At 41.6% G+C, this 21,888-nt stretch overlaps 1 protein-coding gene across 1 annotated transcript in view; it reads left to right on the forward strand.

The window, feature by feature from the left end:
* Positions 1-21,888, forward strand: part of SYT9 (synaptotagmin 9) — a 199,827-nt gene that overhangs the window by 47,129 nt on the left and 130,810 nt on the right. The window contains exons 2-3 of the mRNA XM_030333275.1: positions 10,483-10,834; positions 20,947-21,493. Of these exons, the coding sequence (XP_030189135.1) occupies positions 10,483-10,834; positions 20,947-21,493 (899 nt within the window). The remainder of the gene's footprint in view (positions 1-10,482; positions 10,835-20,946; positions 21,494-21,888) is intronic.

The raw sequence follows: 21,888 nt of genomic DNA on the forward strand, positions 1-21,888 counted from the left end.
ATCATGGAGATCATGCAAAATGGAGATTAAGGGTCTTCACCCAAGGTCTATTAAATAAGAAAATCTAAGATTGGAGTCATGGATCAACATTTTTCCTGACCAAAGCGTGTTTTGTTTTTTATTTGTCATTAAGAGATTGTTAGAAGTAGAGAGAATAACATAAGAAATTCAACGTACTTATTACTCAGTTTCAATAACTATGAACCCATGCTCAGTCTTGTTTCATCTATAATTTGAAGCAAATTCCAGGTATCATATCGTTTGAATGTTTTCATATGTATCTACATAACATAACCACAATATAATTATCATATTTGAAAAGTAATTAACATTAATCTCTAATATTACATTTCTAGTTCAAATTTTCCTTGTCTCAAATGTTTCTTAATTGTATAGTGTTTTGGATGCTGAATCACATAATTAGTTATGTTTCATTCTTTTCTCTGACAAGTAGGATGTTGGGAGCCAATTCTGTAGCCACTTCTGGCAACTTTACAGAACCTCACGCATGTTTTTTGACTATGTACCTTACCCCTGACTTCATTTTCATTTTACTTTTCTTTTTCTTCAGTTCTGATTTCCTCACAAAGTACATTTTATCTTACTGTGCTGTGTATGTTTTTTAAGTTGCCTCTAATCCTTTTGCCAAAAGGTAAGTCGTATGTAAATGACCGTATCAGGGACTCTGAGCCCCTTGCCTTACTTCATTTTGCATGAGTCTTTCAAACCAGTCCCTATCATCTGAGCTTCTGACCATGAGTCTCCTCTTCTTTTTTATGCCCCACCACATCTCAGTCCCAGTGCTCAGAACCATTTTTCTGGTTCTGATCTTTTTTTGCTTCCCTCCTCCATTGTGATTCCTGGCTTCCTTTGCCTGCCCTGGAAATACCACATTTCATTCATCCTGAGCCTCAACTGGCCCCTCTGCATTGTCTTTGTCAGTTTCCTTTGGCGGTGAGAGGACTAGACGCGGACACTGAATCTTTAGGTTTCAACGTAGTCTCTTTGAAAATTCCAGTCCTCTGGGACAATATGAGGTTGGGGGGACAGTTGAAAGAGGAGAGCTCAGGATAGGAAGGCTAGGGTGGGTATCAAAAATGTCATCCCTTTCCCAGTTTTGCCCTGAGCTGTGTTTGTTGTTAAGAAGTAGAGATGGGGCCAGACTGACATGTGAGAGACTAGGTGGTTCCCAATCTCTGGTGCCTTGTGTAGCCTTTTTACAGGGTTCTCACAGATCTGAAACAAACTGGCGAAAGAAGGACAGTGGAATGGTTTTATTCATAAAGTTCAATATAGTGCTTTAAGGCAATGCCATTTATTTGGAGTGTTAAAATTCTTTCTTTCTTTCTTTCTTTCTTTCTTTCTTTCTTTCTTTCTTTCTTTCTTTCTCTTTCTTGCTGTCTTCTTTCCCTTCCTTCCTTCCTTTCTTTCTCTCCTTGTATGAAGTGACCATGATAATAAATAAGTTACCTTTTAACATCAGTATTAGCAAAGTAAAAAGTTGATAACCTATGTCAGTCCCCTGATATATTTTTAAATTTTTTAATGTTTATTTATTTTTGAGAGAGAGAGAGAACGCACAAGCCAGGAGAGGGGCAGGGAGAGAGGGAGAGGTAAAATCCGAAGCAGGCTCCAGGCTCTGAGCTGTCAGCACAGAACCTGATGCAGGTCTCAAACTCATGGACCGTGAGATGTGACCTGAGCTGAAGTCGGACATTTAACCAACTGAGCCACCCAGGAGCCCTTGTCAGTCCTCTGATATTATTTTCATGAATCTAGAAGTCCAAACAAAGATGAGTAGAAAAGGATGGATGTCTTTTATAGGTTTGACTTTGAAGGAAAACTGTGCTAAGGAACTGAGATGATCATTATTATAATGATTGTCATGATTTTCATTCATTTGTTCCTTATAAACCAAGGAGGAGGATTAAATAAGGACTGTTTTCAGAAATGCTTTGGGATTACAGACCCAAGTTCACCAGGATGTACTAAGGCATATATACTTTTTATACTATAGTAGCTTTAAAAATTTTTTTCTTCTCAATAATATTTGTTTATTGTAAAAAAATTAATATAGAAATGAAAGTCCCTGGGGTGCCTGTGTGGCTCAGTCGGTTGAGTGTCTGACTTCAGCTCAGGTCATGATCTCACGGTTCGTGGGTTTGAGCCCCGCATCCAGCCCTGTGCTGCTCACACACGCTCTTTCTCTCTCAAAAACAAGTAAACATTAAAAAAAAAGTGAAAGTCCCTTCTAACTTCATCTCAACAGAAATGGCTTGCTGTATCTCTGCATGGTTTTTAATGTAAAAATCAATGCTATTAGCATGAAAATATCAATATGTACAGATTGTCTATCCATTTTATACAGTATGTCTTGTTTCCCTCATTTTGGAAGGCAACCTTCAGTCTTGCTATTAGCTTCTTTTCTCTTTCTACGTCTTAATTTCTGCCATCTTTTCTATTAAGCTTAAATTGTCCAAGCTGAATGTGCATTCAGTTCTACATCTGTACTTACGTCTTCCATACTTTGTCTATTACTTGATTCTAAGCATTGAAAATCAATAAATGGTATTTATATTATTATGAATGTAAAATATTATTTAGCATAGAACCAGAAGGTATATTGTGATTATTTTTCCTTTTCCCAAACAGTTTTACTGCAGGAATTCCTAATTATTCTCTCTCTCTTTTCCACCATTTGAAGACAAATGGTGATGTCTTTAGAAACTGAATACTCCATAATGTCATGTATTTGTTTTCAAGTCCTCTTTGTCTGAGGACACCTCCTTCCTAGAGCCCAGTCTTCCTGCTCCAGGCTGGACTGGCTCCTCTCTAGGCCCGCCACTCACCTCTCACACAGGGACCTTACTGGTCTTCTGAGTGGAGTGCAACTTTTCCTATAGACTATGTCTTCTTCTCTCCTGTTGTAATCTCATACATTCATCCTCAAGTAACTTCCTATGATAGGTGCATGGAAGTAATCTTGCTGACATTTTTGGCCCTCATACTGCATTGATAGTATTATTGGGTGTAGAAATCTAACTTAAGCATAAGATCTCTTCAGAAGTTTATAGGCATTAGTCTATTATCTAGTGCTTTTAATGAGAACTCCAATACCAGTGTGGTTCTAATTTTTTTTATGTTCATGTCACTTGTGTCTCTCAAGCTTTTGTGATTTTCCTCTAATTTTTGTGTTTTGAAATTTCACAATAATGTGTCTAAGATAGGGTTATTTCATTGTAGGTGCTCAGTGGACTTCTATAATTTGTCCTTCAATTTTAGGGAATTAAAAGTGTATTTCTTTGGTATTTTTTACCTTCATTTTTCTGTCTTTACTTTCCAGGAAACGTAGATATTAGACCTCCTGGATGCATACCGTGTATCTCATACCTTTCACTTAAATTTCCTGTGTCTTTGGTGCACATTCAGGTAGATGTTCCTTGACTTTGCCTGTATTAAATTTTTTCCAATAAATATATTTTTATTATAAATCACAATATTGCACTGAGAAAAAGGAGTGTGTACAGGTAGCTTATTGGGAATGTGATCCCAGAGAGAAGGTATGAGGAACAGAGGGATGAAGTAGGAAATAAGGGAAAATAAGTGCAAGGATCAGCTTTTGAGTTGACCACATGGACAAGCAGCTATTTCCTGTTCATCTTCAATTTTCTCAGAATCCTTAAGAATTCTAAGAATTGTCCATCCAGGAGACAAAAATCAGAACTACTTCTCGGTCAATTCCCATCACTAGTTAGGCAAGGGTGATCCCATGGGCAACAGCTCCCTAATATATCTCTAAATTTTCTCCAGAGTGTCTGAGTGGTCAGTAGTCTACTTAGCATCTCCTCTTAGAATTTCCATGGGTATCAGATTCTCCACTTTGTTGCTTATGGTTCCCGAATATGCAATTTGCAGTTTGTCTCCCTAGCCATAATCTAAGCTTCTTGAGAACAGGAGGAGGTGTGTCTTCTCTTCATCCCTTTCTGCACTTTATGCGTATTAGTTGGTTAAGTCATTGAAATTCAACAGCAACAGGCCAAGTAGTTGTCTAAGTGTATCACAGACCAGCGGCGGCAGCAGCAGCAGCAGCACTTGGGAACTTGTTAGGCAGACCTACTGAATCAGAAACTCTCTGCCCACTATTAAATTTTTTATTTGTTTCAGCAATCGCATTATTTTACTTCTAAGAACATTGTCTTCTTCTTCATTCAATTTACCAGTAGTCTACTCTTATCTTATGTATGGATCAAATATCTTCTGGAAATGTCCTGTGAATGAAAAATTCTTGTTTCCTCACTGATTTATCTGTTTTCTCTGGGAACCTCTCTCTCTTTCTCTTTCTCTCTCTCTCTTTTCTTTGCTTTTATACATTGATCTGGTTGCTCTAGGATGTCCTTACATGGCTGGTGATTGTTTGCAGCTTAATCATATTTAATAATGAGGCAGTAGAAAAGCTAACTATGAGGCTATGTATCTGTGAGTGATATTTTAATAGGCAGATTTTACTTTACGGGAACATAAGAAGTTACATTTTTTTTGTAAAAACATGGAGGATTTTGGTCTTGGGCATTAATTCTCACACTAGTTGCCTTGGTTTCTCCCTAGACAAACTGGGAAATATTTTGGTGAAGATTTTTAATCCATGCTCATATTTTTGTTCTGTATCTCAGTCTTAGCTGCCACCATAGCGGAAATGTCTGTGTCCTGAGGTTGAGTTCAGTAGGTCAGGTTGCATCTTCTATCACTTTGCTATCCACATACAGTCTTCAAGAAAAAGTTTTTAGTTTGTTGATTACCTTGTGCTATATTCTTTATGACTGTAGGTTTCTATTTTTTATTTACTTCCTATCATCTGATGGGAGTCTCAGGAAGGGGAGGATATTAATATAAATATGCAGATGTACCGTTATGAATCAAAGTCCCCCTTAAATATTTTATATACATATTTACACCTGTATTTCTTTATCAACATCAAGTTGAAGTATCAATAGTCTCCACATGCTAACAATATAGAACATTTAATTTGTTTTTACTTCCTTCCTTCTTCTGCCTTCCATGTTTTGTTGGAATTGTTGAAATTTGAGTATGTATATAGTATCATTGCTTTGTTCTTTTAAGTGTTTTTTTCATAACAGTTACATTTAAGCTTCATAACCTCATAAAGAGCAATTATTTAGACTTAATGCAATTTGTGCTATTTTCTTTATCACTAATTCTTGTGATACATAGTATATAGATACACCTGATATAATATGTCCTTCCTTTCTTGAGTTCTGTATTCTGACATACATTTTTATTTGTTTGTTTGGAGAATTTGCTTAGATTTTATGCAGGAGAAGGTATGTGAACGGTGTATTTTCTGAGTCATCGTCTGTTTGAAAATGCCTCTTTTTCCCTCGTGATAGTCTGGCTAGCTGTAGAATTATAGGACTACAATATCCTTTTCTTTTTTTAAAAAAACATTTTTTTAATATTTATTTATTTTTGAGAGAGAGAGACAGAGTGTGAGTGGGGGGAGGGGCACAGAGAGAGGAAGAACAGGATCTGAAGCAGGCTCCAGGCTCTGAGCTGTCAGCACAGAGCCCGATGTGGGGCTCGAACTCACCAACCATGAAATCATGACCTGAGCTGAAATTGGACACTTAACCAACTGAGCCACCCAGGCACCCCTCCAATCTTCTTTCCTTAGATCAGCTGGGATCTCAAGCCAATCTGCTTCTGATCACTACTTTACCCATACCTCTTAGTTTTCATCACTATTTTATTTAATGTCAGGACCAGTTTATTCTGATGGCTCAGCTTGGTTGACCTCTTTTGAGCTGCTAATTTGTCCCATTATTTTTCTTTGGTTGTCAGTTTATGTGTTCTTACTGGCCCTTCATAGTTCAGGGGGACAACTACTGTTCATCTGCCTGTGTGTAGTATATGGAAGCTCAAGCCTTTCATTCATTGGACAATAATATTTGCCATTCCAAAACAAGTATTTAGGCTTGCATGGATCCCTTAGAATTCTAGGTGTACAGCTGGGATGTCTTCTGGGGGTAGGGATGTCATGGTATCTTGTATCTGATGTCTGCAAGATCAAGGATATTGCTACACTACATCATGTTCAGTGGCTGCATCTAATAGCAGGTAGAAGAGAGTTCTGATGGTCAGACCTCACTGCAGGGTCTTCTAGGCCACATCTTCCCTGGAAGAATGTACTCTGTGGCAGATCTGGAGGCAGTTTTGTGCACAGTCACCCCCAAGCAGCAACACCTCCAGGGATCTGGATCAGAACTGGGTTGCCATTTGCCTCCTTTCATCCCTGAATCACCATCTGGTTATTCTCTTGGCTCTTGGACAGAAGGACTAATTATACTTTCCCATTTTTCAGAAAATTTATCTTTAGAATAATTATTTTTTTGATGTTACTATTTTTTTCAGTTTTTGTTATGAAATATAGCATAAATGCCAAAGAGTATATATAGTGAATACATATGGTTTCAGGATCAATCATAAAACAAATGGCCATGTACCTACCACCTAACTTAAGAAATCTCTTCTAAGCAAGGCTGTTATGTGATTCTAAGCTGATTCTCCTCCCTTTCCTAAAGTCATGGGTCTGAGGTGGGTAGTATCTGTGGCCCTCGTGACTCAACAGGAGTTTTCTAACACTTCTTTCTGAAAAAAGAGAGAAAAGTGTCCAGAGGGTGCCCTGAGTTGTTTAAAAACAGAAGCCCAGATGATTTTGCTTTGTGGTTGGTATGTCTGTGTAGGTCACTACTGGTTTCTCCTCAAAGGCATTCCCTGGCCCATTGCTAACCCACATGGTACCTTTGTGTGAATAAGAAGAAATCACTTCTGCCATTTACTAGAAATTCTCTTTAATACCTATCTGCACAAAAATCTATAATGATTATGAATGTGACTAGCACCTCTAGAGCTTATAGGACACAACCATAATTCACGGTAAAAGTAGTAGGTGGCCATAGAGCTCTTCAGGTGGGCATCATCAGGCATTTACTCAATGCCTACAATGTGCCAAGTGTTCTTTTAGTTGCTTGGCATTCAATGCTGAGATGGATGGGATTCCTGCTCTCATAGATCCCCCATGACTGGACTGGTGAGCAAGCTGTTTTTTGGGTGCATGAACTGGGAGTCAGCTAACAAGCTTGGGTCATTCTTGTGTTGGGTCAGGTCCCTATGGTTACTAGCAGAAGTGGGTTAATTTAATTTCATTTATTTAGCATGTTGTCTATGCCACGTCAACCCTGAGAGGTTATGCTGTACCAAAGTGATGAGTTCAGAGCTTAAGTCCAGAGTGACCATATTCCCTGGTTTGCCCTGGGTACTGGGTAAAGTCTCTTGTCCCAAGTGATTATTAACATCACACCTCTCTCTCTTAAAGGTGTCCCAGCTTAGGACAATAAATTATATGGTCATGTGTATGAGTCAACTGTTTTTGCCATGGTAACAAACTCCTTCAAAATATTAGCATCAACTAGGGTTTGCTCATGGATTTGTAGATCAGCTGCAGCTCTTCCCCAGTCTGTGGATAAGGTTTAAGCTTGCTTCTCATTCTGGACTTTGGGCCTGTGCCACAAGTCTTCCCGTGATAGTAACTAAGTTGAAAGACTGGGCTTTATTTAAGATTTCTTCTCCTGGCAGAAGGTGGGAGCCAAGAGTCTTCTGGTCAGAGCTGGCATGGGCCATATCTCCTTGGATTTTATTGACTAGAGCAAGTCACATGGACAAAATCAACATCAGGGGATTGGGATTTATGCTCTTTCCTTGGTATGGGGGCACTGTGGGGGGAGAGAGTGAATATTTGGTGAATAACAAAAGAATTATCACATTACACTCCTAAACCTACTGCTTCCCAATGTGTCCCAACCCCAGCCTTTGCTGGTGTTTTCTAGTAGTGTCTGTGTTAGGAAAGTGCCACAGTGATGAACAGGACATAGGAGTTTTACCTCCATTTGGATTACAGAATGTATTAAGGGATTTCACTATGGTATGGAGCCTGTTTTGTTTTTGTGTTTTATTGGACTAGGTGGGAGTTGATGTTTGCTGTGGCTGATTAATGAGGATAAAGTCTCCTCCTTTCTGTGTCCTGAGCACTACTACCTATCCTAGGAGTTTGCACAGATGAATTTCCCATACTCCCGTGTGAGCTGATGGAACCCAATGGAGCCTGTGGCCATACCACGCTCTCTTCCTACCTCATGTTGGGGCTCCATGAGGTGTGATTTCTAGTGCCCTTTACTCTGCCCCCACTGACTCTACTCCCTGTCCTCATCCTTGCCCTTGTTTCTCTGCACCTGGGAGTTTTAAGTTTTATTGTTTCCTTAGTGTCCCTTCATTTGCTTGTCTTAAATGTTCAATACTAATTGGATTTTCCTTTAAAACAATTCTAGAAACCTCTCAATGTTATACTGGTTCACTGATGGATTGATGGAAGTCATCCTTGTTTCACATTGTTGTATAGTTTGCTAATCCCCTTTCAGTGGGACTTGAGGAGAGAAAGGTGGCAGATTTGAGCTTACTTACCCATGTGAAACTGGAGCCCCAGTGTTGTCGAGCAGAGACAGAATATTATTTCACTGAAAAGGCAGAGATTGATGGGGAGGCGTAGAGGAGATACATTAGCTCCATCACCAGTCCTAGCAGCTGGCATTCTCTCAAGAGCCATTTTTCATGAGGAAACTGCTTTATCATTTCATAAGAATGATCAAGTACCTTCAGAGTCATGTTGAAAAGCACATGGATGGTGGGTGGTCAGCGTGACTCAGTAGGTAAGTGACCTGCAGTAGGAGCTCACATGCCTCAGCAGAAATGTCAGTTGTCTCATGTCATGGATTATCGGTATGCTGTGGATAATTAATATTGGAAAATTAACTTATTCCTAATTTTCTTCTTCACGAGAATATGAGTCTATGAGGAAGGTATGGAATGTGCCTTTCATGTTCCCCATTGTACTCTCTCCAAAACCTAGCCCAGTACCTGGCATGTAATGGACATTCAGAAAACTTTGGCTGAAGCAATGCAAATATTGATGATGGACAGTAAAGGCAAAGCCTGGGAGAATCCTTGGAGCTCCTGCATGTGATGGAGTGCAGTAAGGGCAGGTGGGAGTGTCCTTTAAAGTAGGGCTTACAGGGGCGCCTGGGTGGCGCAGTCGGTTAAGTGTCCGACTTCAGCCAGGTCACGATCTCGCGCTCCGTGAGTTCGAGCCCCGCGTCGGGCTCTGGGCTGATGGCTCAGAGCCTGGAGCCTGTTTCCGGTTCTGTGTCTCCCTCTCTCTCTGCCCCTCCCCCGTTCATGCTCTGTCTCTCTCTGTCCCAAAAATAAATAAACGTTGAAAAAAAAAATTAAATAAATAAATAAATAAATAAAGTAGGGCTTACAGCCACCCAGGAACGAGTTCAGGTTGATGCCTTAGCCTCCCTGGGTCTACTGTAGCGTGGAGTGGAAGCCTGGAGGGAGTTGGGCTTTGTTCTGGGCGTTAAGGGCACAGCCACTGCACTGCCACGGACCCTAGCTGAGGCCATACAGTCCGGGCCTCAGATGCCGTGGTTGCCTTGCCATATTTGCTCACTCTCACCACTTCAGCACATGCCCGCTCACCTCCAAAGGCCAACCCCTGCATTTATTTGAATGTTCGATTTTTCTGGCCACTGAAGCTTACTTTGCCACTCGTGCTGCAGGTGGGAAATGCCCCTTGAGAGCTGCCCTCCAGTCCATGACTGAAGGGAGCTGACATTATAAATAGCCCAGCCCCTTGCCCCTTGGGTAACTGGCTTGGTAAAGCCCCCTTCGCTGGCTGCCTTCCCTGGATCACTTCCTTACTCTCCTACCTGTGTTTTCTTCCCCTTCTGAATAAACCACCTGCCCTTGAATACTTGTCTCAGGATCTGCTACTGGGGAAACCCAAACTACGGTGGTCAGCACTGGGTCCTAGGTACCTGGCCACTGGATGGGTGTATTCTTGAGGCTTCAGAGGACTTGAGCTTCATTTTGCTGAGACCCTTAAAAGTCAATGTCAAAAAGAGAAAGAAAGCACTCTAGTTTCTCTTGTATTAGAAAGTTGTTACTTAAACAATTCCCAAATTTCATTACACAGCTCTCTGAAATGATCGCGTAATTTTTAAGGACAGTTGAAACTGCCCTGCTCACAAAGCCTCAATGATTTGTATTGAAGTGGTGTAGGGTCTCAGTTGACTTGGAGGGCATTCCTAGTCCCCCTGAATATACCCCGTCTCTTGCTAGAGCAGACTGTTCATTGTTTTGAATCATGGCCTGCATGTCACTTTCTCTGTGCTGTGTCTGAGTCTCACCATCCCTGCGCCAGAATCAGGTGACCCGGCAGCATCCCTGGCCTATCTCCTGCAGCCAGCTCCTGAGGGATGAATGGATTAAAGGGTCATTCTGCCTGCACTGTGCAATGGATGGGCACAGGACGAGCAATCACACTGACCTTTGATCTTTGCTTCTTTGCAGATATCTCAGTGAGCCTGCTGACCCTTGTGGTCACTGCCTGTGGCCTCGCGCTTTTTGGCGTGTCTCTCTTCGTGTCTTGGAAACTCTGCTGGGTTCCATGGCGAGAACGAGGCCTGCTCTCTGGTAGCAAAGACGACAATCGGGAACCTCTTAACTACACGGACACAGAGACCAATGAGCAGGAGAACAGTGAGGGCTTCCTAGACCCTCCCACCCCCTGCCCTGACTCTTCCATGAAGATCAGCCACACCTCCCCTGACATTCCCCTCTCGACCCAAGCGGGGGGCCAGGAGAACTGTGCCCATGGCGTCCGTGTACAGCGCCAAGTCACAGAGCCAACCTCGTCGGCCCGGTCAGTAATGCCCCCTTCCTTTCTGACTGCAAGGCAAGGACCACCTCGTTCCCCTCTATTGGCAGCAGTAGTGTTGGTTAGCCAAGGATCCTGTAACCGGAATTTCACATGTCCATTCAGTTTCAGAGATGCGAATATGGGAAAATGTGGTGCTTCCTATGCTCCAGTGAGGCTCCTTACTTCTCTTGAGTTCCCTGTGTAGGGTCCACAATAATAATAGTCCATAATAATAATAGTTACATTGCCAAGATTAACCATGACAAGTACTAAGAACTTTATGCATTGTTTTATTATAGTTCACAACTTTGCATGAGATGCAAAAGTTACTTTCATTTCACAGAAGAAGAAACTTAAGTCAAAGAGTTTAAGTAAAAACATCATAGATTGGTATGCATTCAGGGTTTGGACCCTGATTCAACCAACACCAGAGCCTGAGACCTCTTAACCACTCTTCCCACTATCCTCCTAGTGCTATTGGACTTATTCTCTGTGCCTCTGACCTAGCCTAGCTGTCATACAGGCTGTCTTTGTAGTCCACAAAGTGGTTGGAGGTCTTTGTCCATCTTCAGCCTTTGTAAGGCCTAGAGTACCCAGGCCTCAGGTGACTTTCTTTCTGTGGGCTGCATGCTCCGCTTTAAGCAGTAGAGAAATCATGTAGTGCAGTGATAAAAACCCAGGGCTCTGGGGTCAAGTGAACTGGCTTTACTTACATGTATGACATACTGGACACATTACTTAACCTCCATATGTTTCCATTTCCTCTTCTGTGAGAGAGAAATAGTGATAATACCAACATATAGGTGCTTTTAAGAATGAAGCAGTAACGTGCACATCCTGTGCTTTACATAGGCGGCACCTGGTAAGTATTCCAAAACGTGAACGGCCATTTTGATTTCCGTGTTGTTTTTGTCGTGATCATTCCCCTGTGACTGGCCTCTTCCAGGACTCAGATGTTGCATAAACATGCCTTTCACGTTACACAGACAATTCTCAATCCCCGGATATCAAAATTCACTTTCGACAGGAGTTTTCAGGATAAGAGATACAGGAAGTAGCTTTTTTAAAATGAAAATATTTGCTTGCAATAGCCAGAGGAATAGCATGTGCTGTTATTTGGAGAGTGCGAGCACAGTTTGGGGGCATTTTTTAAAAATCTTTTTTATTTGTTCTCTAGAAACGGAAGTAAGATTTTACCCTTTTTTATGTTAATCGAGTTTATCCTAGAGACTCTGCTCATTCACATTAAGTGGGATGGAATATGACAGTTTATAATTTAATTTTTCCACAAACCTATTTTAGCATCATTTCCAATTCTGAATCAAAGAGCTAAACCTAAAATATTCCTCTGTGAGGAAATGGATGGTTGTTTGCCATTTGATTTAGAAGAACTCCTCAGATTTTATCACTAGGATTTCTCTTTAGATATGACTTAAATATAGCTGGAGCTCTGTTTGATGCTGTCATGGCGTTCATGCAGTGGTGTAGACTCGTAATAAAATCCCTTCACTATTTCAATAACTGGAGTCTTTCAGATGGAGTATCCATTGAAATTGTTTCCTATTCGGTTTTACTCTGAATGCTAATTTTTCTGACCTAGGTCCCATCAATACAAGGTGATAGTACTGTGCTTTTATTAGATTATGGATCTGAGGACTCTGCCATGATTCTAATGAATTGATAGCAATCATATCACTATAATTATCACAGTATTTATTCTAGGAAAATATATAAGTACTCTACTTATCAAGAAATGTATTTCATTTAAGAATAAAACCTGTAGGGGTACCTGGGTGGCTCAGTTGGTTGAGCATCCAACCCTAGATTTCAGCTCAGGTCGTGATCTCATGGTTTGTGAGTTCGAGCCTTGCATCGGGCTCTGTGGTGACAGTGGAGCCTGCTTGGGACTCTTTCTCTCTCTGCTCCCACCCCCAAAATAATTAAATAAACTTTAAAAAAAACTTTAAAAAAGAAAGAATGAAAATTGTAGTATCTTCACCACTGATTTATGGAAATTGGGTAGAAGGGGAAAAAAAGAAGAAAGCGAAGGAATTATTTCTATAAAATGAATTTACATTTAGATTTATTTTAGTTTGAGAGTCATGTAATTATCTTTCTGATGGGCAAAATCAAGTTTAGTAATATCTGATCTACCATAAGAAAACTAAACTCTTTCCAGCTGTGTTGATCTAATACTGATAATTTGTATCATTGTGCATTTAAAACATTCTTACCTAATTACTACCGACCTAGTTTTATGGGTTATGTCGGGAAATACATATGTATTAGTTATGGTCTTATCATAATGAGTGGTATATGGTCTTCTCATTCTTTAGGAATTGTGTTATTTATGAACACACACAAAACAGTTTTACTGACAAAATGAGAGAAATGAATGAAATTTCCTTCACGTTCCAAAATTTTTAACATTCTTTTTAAGTAACGTTCTCGATACTGATTAGGGGAGGGAGAAGGTACTGTGCTGAGATGGCTCTAAACAGTCTGCTCTGCTAGTTCTTATTTCTTCCTTTTTTTCTTATAATGCTCCTACTTCCTCACTGTAATCACTTTCCTTCTTACTGCTTCCTTCCTGCAGCTGTCTGGGGACTTGTCCCCAGAGTCCCAGGACAGCTCCTTTACCCAGAGCACATAAGCCTTAGACTCCCAGTTAAGGGCATCCCCACTGTCCCTGCAGTCCATCAGCATAGCTTCTGTCACAGCACTGACATTGGAAAGCTCACCCTCTCCTGGCCTCTTGATCATGAATATGTGCAGCTCCCACCAATGTCTATGGAATGCCCTAAAGATGAGTTTTGTCTTCTCAGAAGGTTTCTAGTCAGGACGACTTCCTGTTGTTTTCCCACGATCAAGCACATTAACATTCTGTTTCTAGCTAGCTCAGTTACTATTAGAACCCTCCAAAGTCCCTGTTAATTCTTTTCAATTTTAGATGAAATCCCTTTTGTATAATACTGGAAATATGGATTTGTTTTCAGAATGCTTCAATACCAGAACATTTTAAATATCTCTATTCCAAATATATAAAAATCCCTAGGTCCTCAAAATAGAAGGAGCCTTTGCAAGGCATCTAATGCATTTCCTGCTTCACATCCCAAGATGAAAGTCCAACCTGTTTTATTAAGTCGTCTCAAACTTCTTATATAACACTTTGGTTTTATAAAAATTTCAATTACCACACTGCCATCTCTTTATCAGGCCTGTTAGAACCTGTGTGTTATTGCCACAGTCTACTTCTGTCAGCTCCCCACCTCAGCACCATGCAGCACTGCCCCAGAGGACAAGGACTCACTAGGAAGCTTTACCTGGAAAAGCTCATCATGTTCCAGCTACACTAGCCTCTCTCTCCATGCCTTCAGTATCCCCTGCCTTTTCCTGCCTTGAGGCCTTCACGAACAAGCTGTTCCTTCAGCCTGGAGTGCTTTTCTTTTTCCCCTCCATCTCCTTTGCAGCTTTAATGTCCCACCTAAAGCATCACCTCCTCAGAAAGGCCTCCCCACCATCCTCTCTGAAGTGTGTACTCTTTCCTCCACTCCCTCCCACTCTGCATTCTCTCATATGTCGCCTTGCCTGCATTTCTTCACAGGATCAAACTCTCTTTCTAACTAAATGATTATTTGTTTGATTGTTGCCTGTACCCCTTCTCTAATCTAGGAGTTCTGTGAACTCAAAAACTATAGCCGCTGTTTTTCCCTATATATCTAACACCTAGTGCAGCCCCTGGCATAGAGCAGACTTTTTCTTTTTTCTTTTTTTAATGTTTATTTTTGAGAGAGAGACAGAGAGACAGAGCATGAGGGGGGGGGAGGGGCAGAGAGAGAGGGAAACAGAATCTGAAAAAGGCTCCAGACTCAGAGCTGTCAGCACAGAGCCCAACGTGGGGCTCAAACTCATGAACCGTGGGATCATGACCTGAGCCAAAGTCAGACACTTTACCGACTGAGCCACCCAGGCGCCCCTAGAGCAGACTTTTTCCATGAATAGCTGACAGAATACCTTCATCAGTATCCAGCCACTTTTATCATGTTCCACTGACAAGAATGGCAAAAGGCCAGAAGTATAAACCAAAGAAGGGCCTATATGGGATGAGGCCGGTGGAAGGCCTTTTGTCCCAAGTCTTACCTGACTTCAGAGCCTTACACTTAGGCTTTTGGCCTTATCTCCAAACTAAGCAAGCCACAGATTCACAGAAATATACTGACAGAGTTGAAAGAAGGTGACAAATATTGAACTTTATTTATTTATTTATTTATTTATTTATTTATTTATTTATAGTGTTTATTTTTTTTGAGAGAGGGACAGACAGAGTGAGAGCAGGGAAAGATCAGGGAGAGAGGGAGACACAGAATCTGAAGCAGGCTCCAGGCTCTGAGCTGTCAGCACAGATACTGAGGTGGGGCTCAAACCCAGGAATTGTGAGATCATGACCTGAGCCAAAGTCGGATGCTTAACTGACTGAGCCACCCAGGCACCTCGACAATTATTGAACTTTAGATTCGGGTCCCATCACTGGCCACAACTCCAGTAAGTGGTATGCTGAGACTAAATGTTGTAATTACTCTATGAGGACCACAGTTCTATTAAGGTATGTTTGTGTGTATGAGTTGAAAACATTTTTTAGATGTGAACATTTAAAACACAACAGTGTTTTGGATGAGTCTTAGATATTTCTCCAAATTTTAATAAACTGACAGCTTGGAAAATGGAAGTTGCTTAGACTTCTCTCAACTCCCATGAGGTTCTCAAACTAGATATAAATGTGTATTTTCTCTACTGGGGTTTAATTATTGGAAATTGTTATTTCCTTGGCATTCATCTATTTATTCTAGACACTTGTATTAAGCATCTTCAATGTGAAAAGTTCCATATCATATACTGGTAGTAAAGAGATGAAAAAACATATATACATATACATACACAAACATATATATATATATATATATATATATACACATATATGCATATATACACATACATATATGTATTGCCCTGACCTTAAAAGGTCCACATCTTAGTTGGGGAAATAGGCAAGAAGAGCCTATTTCCAATTATGCACATTAAAGTAGTCAAATTGTTTTCTAGAAGATCATTCTGGCAAGACTGTATAAGAGGCTTGAGGTAGGGTGAAGACTGGCTATAGTGGCTGATTCAGGTCAATAATGATGAGGTCTGAACTCCTGGAAGCAATGAAAGTAGAAAGAGGCATGAGTTGTGAGCTACTTCAGAGAAGGTGTTGGTGGACATAGGATCATCTTAGAAATAGGGAATAAAACATTGGAAGATGACACCAAGATTTCAAACTTGTTTAACTTGGGAGGTGTGGGAGGAAGCAGGTCATGCATCAGAATATCCAATTGCACTTGACCCTACACCTCCACTGGCCAAGGTGTGATGGTTACATCTTTCTTATATCACTCACCCTGGAGACCTCTGAATCCTGCACTGAGAAAGATCCCCATTTCCTCCTGCCCTGTAGTGAGTTCACTTCTGAGACCTCTTCCGTGTCTGCCTACAGCTCAGGACAACCCAACCTCTTCCTCTCTGTCACCTCGGGAGTTTTCAAGAAGGGAAACAATCCCATCCCCAGCGTTTCCAAACTTCCCTGTCTCGACTTGAACCTAGTAAAGAAACCCATGTGGTTCTGAAATCATAGTTTGCTTCTCTCTTTCCTTTCCTTGAACCTTGAAGCTCTGTCAACACTAGTGCCCCAGAACCAGGGAAGGGATAGGCCAAGTTTCACCTCTAAGATGGGGTCACTGAGATGATGGCAGGTAGAAGAGTGTAATTTGTTTGTAGTTGCACAGGATATTTGGAGGTGCAAAGGATAGTGGGAATGATGACTGTCTGCTCTCACCCAGAGCCTAGACAGAAGATGTTGGCATATATGAGGAGAAAGCTGTGGGGACAGAAGGGTTGAAGATCCAATTCTGCTGAAGAGCTGGTTGCCAAGGTGGAAACTTGCTTGATTTCCCTACTGAGGTCTACAGCACCAGCTTGGAAGCTGATAATATGAGGCCAAGTTAAGTAACCAGGCTCAGTGAGAGTACCATTTCCTCCATGACAGTTTCCCAAGCCAGAGGCCTCTCTATCTGTCTCTGTGGCTCCCTAACATCTGGTCAGTTCTTTCCCTCTTCTGACCTGCTGTGTGTTAGTGTTTGACTATTTTATCACTCTCCTGGCCAGCCAACTCCTTGCAGGCAGTGGCTAGGCTTTGCCTGTCTGTGCCTTCCACCCTACCTGACCCTTTGCTTTGCACATTCGTATTTGGTAAATTGTGGTAATGTCCTCTTTCTTAAAATCCAGTGGAGGTAGTTGGCTTTTTTGGTGATGGTTCGGGGACCAAGAGTTTGTTGGAGGACTCAAAGTGGGACCTTGGAACCAGCTAACTCAAATTTGAGGAAAGGAGAGGAGGAAAAGCTTTTTTTTTTTAATTTTTTTATTAAAAAAAAAATTTCTTTTTACATTTGTTTATTTTTGATAGAGAGACAGAGCACAAGTGGGGGAGGGGCAGAGAGAGAAGGAGACACAGAATCCAAATCAGGCGCCAGGCTCCAAGCTGTCAGCACAAAGCCAGACACGGGGCTTGAACTCACAAACTGTGAGATCATGACCTGAGCCAAAGTCGGATGCTTAACCGACTGAGCCACCCAGGCGCCCCTGGAAAAGCTTTTTTATATCTGGGCCCCTGTCTCTGCTGACCCTTGGCTGCATCTCAGCACAAGGCTCAGATTCCTTCAGGCATTAAAGTGTTTTTGAGTTTGTTGTAGGAAATCTGCTTTACAGATTTTGTTAATCATCTTTGAAATAAGGATTTCTCCAGGCTCAACCACCAATCTTCCACCTCAGATCTGGGACAAACACATCCCTGATCTTTCACTTCTCCACAACAGGAAAATGTGCTCTGCCTGCACTCAGGAAAAGTGGGAGGTAGGGGGAGCTGAGGGTCTCAATCCCAGTGGCTGGCTTCTCTAAGACAGCGTCAGAGTGTGACTTATTTACAGAGGACCCCATCTCTCAGCTTTCCTTTGCACCCCCAGTCTTTGGAAACCATTTCTTTTCCTTCCTTTAATTGTGCACATTAAGTCCTGAGAATACCAAAATACAGGACTCCCCAGACCTACTCAGAGGACTGTCTGCTTCAGATCTCTCCTTGTCACACTCACTCTGTAGCATTAAAATTCCAGACCCTTGCCCTGGATTCCTGTGGTCTACTGTAGTCAAGGGCCACCTCCTTTGACCATTTTTAGAACCACCTCACCTGGGGTGACAGGGGCCAGATCACAATATTCTGTTCCATATCTTTCCTTTCTCTTGCTTTGGACTTGCCTTTCGATCCCACCTCCATGTGAATAGCCTATGAAATTATGGGATATTGATTTTCCATTTCTTCTCCTTTGTCTTCTTCTCATCCCTGCGGCAGCTTCCGTGCTGTACTTGCTCATGTCTCAGCCAAGAGAGCTGCAGAGATTATACAGGGAGGTGGTGAATTACCCTGGTTCCTACTCCTTTGAGCTTCTTTAGTCTACCCGCCCACCCCTCCGCCCCCCAACTCTGGTAATCCCTGACTCACTCCTGAAAGGAAATTGAAAGCGATTGAAAGAGAGCCCCAGGGAGTGAGAACTGTCATGGCCTGTTACAGTCTGTGCTGTCTGCTTTAAGCCACCACCTTCTGGTTGGATTCAACTGTTTCCCTAATAGTGTGATCCTGAATGGAGGAAGAAGTATTGGGAATGAAACTAGTGATGGAAAACATTTGGGTAGATAATAGTGTTCATATCTGTGCTTGGTTTTTAAAAGGAATCTTCAGCTATATCAGAATTTTGAATGGAGGCATCCTGTGCGGTTGGGATCTTGTTTGGTCTTTGAAGTAAGATCTCTTCATGATGCCCTCCCCAGTCTACTCCCTCAACCCCCTGGCAATCCATTGTGGTTAGGAAGAGCCGAGCTCATGGGACTTACTTCTCTTCAGATTTACTGTCTAAGAAAATGTACAAGTAAAACAGAATATGTGCCATTGCTAAACAGAGTCATGTATTTTAAATTAAAATTAAAATTTGCATGGCAGGCCTAGTCCTACATATAAGACAAAATGTTGCTGTGATGAGTCTAAAGCCAGTACTCAAAAAACCCAAAGGTAGGTTGTTATGCACAGAAAGTCAGCTCAGCAACCAGGTTGGGAGAAAAGTGGTAGCAGAGTGGCGGGGTTGGGTCCGGTGTAGACCCAGGACTGGTGTCCCATCAGACATTGGTCCAAAGAAGGTGGGCCTTAAGGAAGCACTTTTAATATTTAAACAGCATCACTAGACGGTTCTTGGAATGGCTTGTTGTAAGTGGGAACTGACACCAGCCCCAAGTAGGGCCCTTGTTTGAATCTAGACTGGAGGGAAAAATCAGTAGCAGGGGCCACAACTGGTACCACCCCTTTATGGCCTTTGCATAGAGCTGGACATGTGCTGTTCCCTGCCAGTCCCTTCTGCCCAGAGATCCCAGTAGAGTGAGACTGGAGCTCTGTTCCAGCACTGCAGAGGGTCAATGTCTGGACAAGGGAGTGACTGAGCTGTATGAGCACAGACAGCTGGTTTTAGGTGTTTAGCAGCATCCCCTGACTGCCCTCCCCCTACTTGAAAAATCGTAAGATGCAGAGAAAACTTAAGATTGTGGATTTCTTTGTAAGAAATTAAAATCTGACAACAGAATCTTTCAGACCACATGGTTTTTGCACATATGGGGATGCATATGCCTGGGATGTGTCTGCCTGCGGTGGACTGGGTTGGCTCCGACAGGTACATGTGATCGTTCTGTGATTGTGCTCTTGTTGTACCATGTGGGTGATTAATTAGTGACCAGGAGCATAGGTTGCTGAAGCATAGGAAGGTATGCTGAGCATAGGAGGATGAAGAGGAATGGTTAGTATAACAACATCTGTGTTACCAGGGCGAATAATTTCAGACATGTTTGGGAGTCTGTTAATCCCATTTTCCATCTTTATTTCATAAAGTAGTCTCAAGAAAGGAAAAGAAGACAATGTTTACTCTGCCTCTCGAACTATTTGTAAGTCCCTCAGAGACAGCCTGGCTGTTCCCTTTCACCTACTGGTGGACAGAGGCTACTTTAATTAAGGTTATTGGGAGACACTAGAAAAATATGGTATAATGACTCTGAGCTGAAAACAAACAAAAATAATATGGAAAACAACCTTGTATGTAATGACTACTCTCAATTTATGAGGACTCGCACAGATAAGGCAGGTTTCATAGAGAATTTCCGGGACACTACTAACCCAAACCAAAAAGCTTCTAGGGTTAAGACTAGATTCTGTCAGCAGATACTCACTTTGCCAATATCAATATCCAACCTTCTTTGAATTCCTGTATACGTTTGTAGTAGCTTACCTTTAATTGTTATGCTGTTAGTGTTTATTGCAGAAATAAAGCCCTTGCTCCTGATCACTAATCACCCACATAGTATGACAGAAGCACTGTCATGGAGTTGCCAGTGGCACCTGTCAGAGCCAACACAGTCCAGCACAAGCGGACACATCCTGTCACCTACATTCTCACAAGAGCAAGAACTGTGCTCTTGTGAAATGCTTTCATTTTAACCAGTAAGAATTTCTTTACCAATAAAGTTATAAGCCAGAGACAGGAAATTCTATCTAATTTAGAGACAGATGCATTCTTCTTAAGGCAACAACACATAGCTAACTATTTCAATTTCAGGATGATATTATATATAAAAGGTGAATAATTTTATTTTTAAAGCAGTTTGTACAAATCTTTACATTCCACCAACTGAATAGGCTTCTTTATTGGCATAGTAGTTTAGAAAGTGCATTAAACCTTTACAGCTCCAAGGTCATGTGGCAGTAGGTTTGTTTCCTGATACCAAGCCTCGATTTTGAGCCTCAAGCCTTGGGGAACAGCTTACTCACATTGATGAGCCTTTTGAATTTAGGCCAAAAAAAACAAAAAACAAAAACCCACGGATCTGAGCTTTTAACAGTGCATAACTGACTACCTCGAGCCCAGGCACAAGTTTCTGGAAGACCCGTAGCTATTGGGGTTGTAACTTTTCTTCTCTTTTCCTCCTCACTCAAGGCATAATTCAATCCGGAGACAGCTCAACTTGTCAAACCCAGACTTCAATATCCAGCAGCTTCAAAAACAGGAACAGTTGACTGGAATTGGCCGAATTAAACCGGAGTTATATAAGCAGAGGTCACTAGATACTGATGATGGGACAAGGAGTAACAGCAAAGCCTGTGGGAAACTGAATTTCATTTTGAAATATGACTGTGACTTAGAGCAGCTCATAGTGAAGATTCACAAAGCTGTCAATTTGCCCGCCAAGGACTTCTCTGGGACTTCAGATCCTTACGTCAAGATCTATTTGCTTCCTGATCGGAAAACAAAACACCAGACTAAAGTGCACAGAAAGACCCTAAACCCTGTGTTTGATGAAGTGTTTTTGTTTCCGGTTCCCTACAATGACCTTGCAGCACGGAAGCTTCACTTCTCTGTGTATGACTTTGACAGGTTCTCTCGCCATGACTTGATCGGCCAAGTGGTGGTGGATCACTTCTTAGACTTGGCTGATTTCCCCAGGGAGTGCATCCTTTGGAAGGATATCGAGTATGTCACCAATGTAAGTCCAGCATTTCTCCATTTGGGGGGAGGCTTCTTGGTCCGCATGCATACAGATTACTTACACCTTATTTTATTTTGGGGGCAAAGTATAAAATTCACTTCCATGTCTGGATAGCTGTTGTTTCAGAACCTTCCTTGTAACTTCCCAGAAGCGGACCTTTAATAGTATTCATTTTAAAAGTTCCCGGAATTGCTCATGAAAACAGTATTAAAGAGCAACATTCTCTCTTTTCTACTTTCTAATTCTTAGCTATTCCCTAACTGGCAGTAGATATTATCTGCCCTCCTTGCCACATTTTCTGTAGAGCTTTCTTAGGTTATTTGTGCTAAATGGATCCTGGCATCCTATTCGCTGTAATCTGCAGCTACGAGACCATTGCCAGGCTCTCTGAG

This window comes from Lynx canadensis, chromosome D1, assembly GCF_007474595.2.
Source record: "Lynx canadensis isolate LIC74 chromosome D1, mLynCan4.pri.v2, whole genome shotgun sequence".
Classification (NCBI taxonomy): Eukaryota; Metazoa; Chordata; class Mammalia; order Carnivora; family Felidae; genus Lynx; species Lynx canadensis.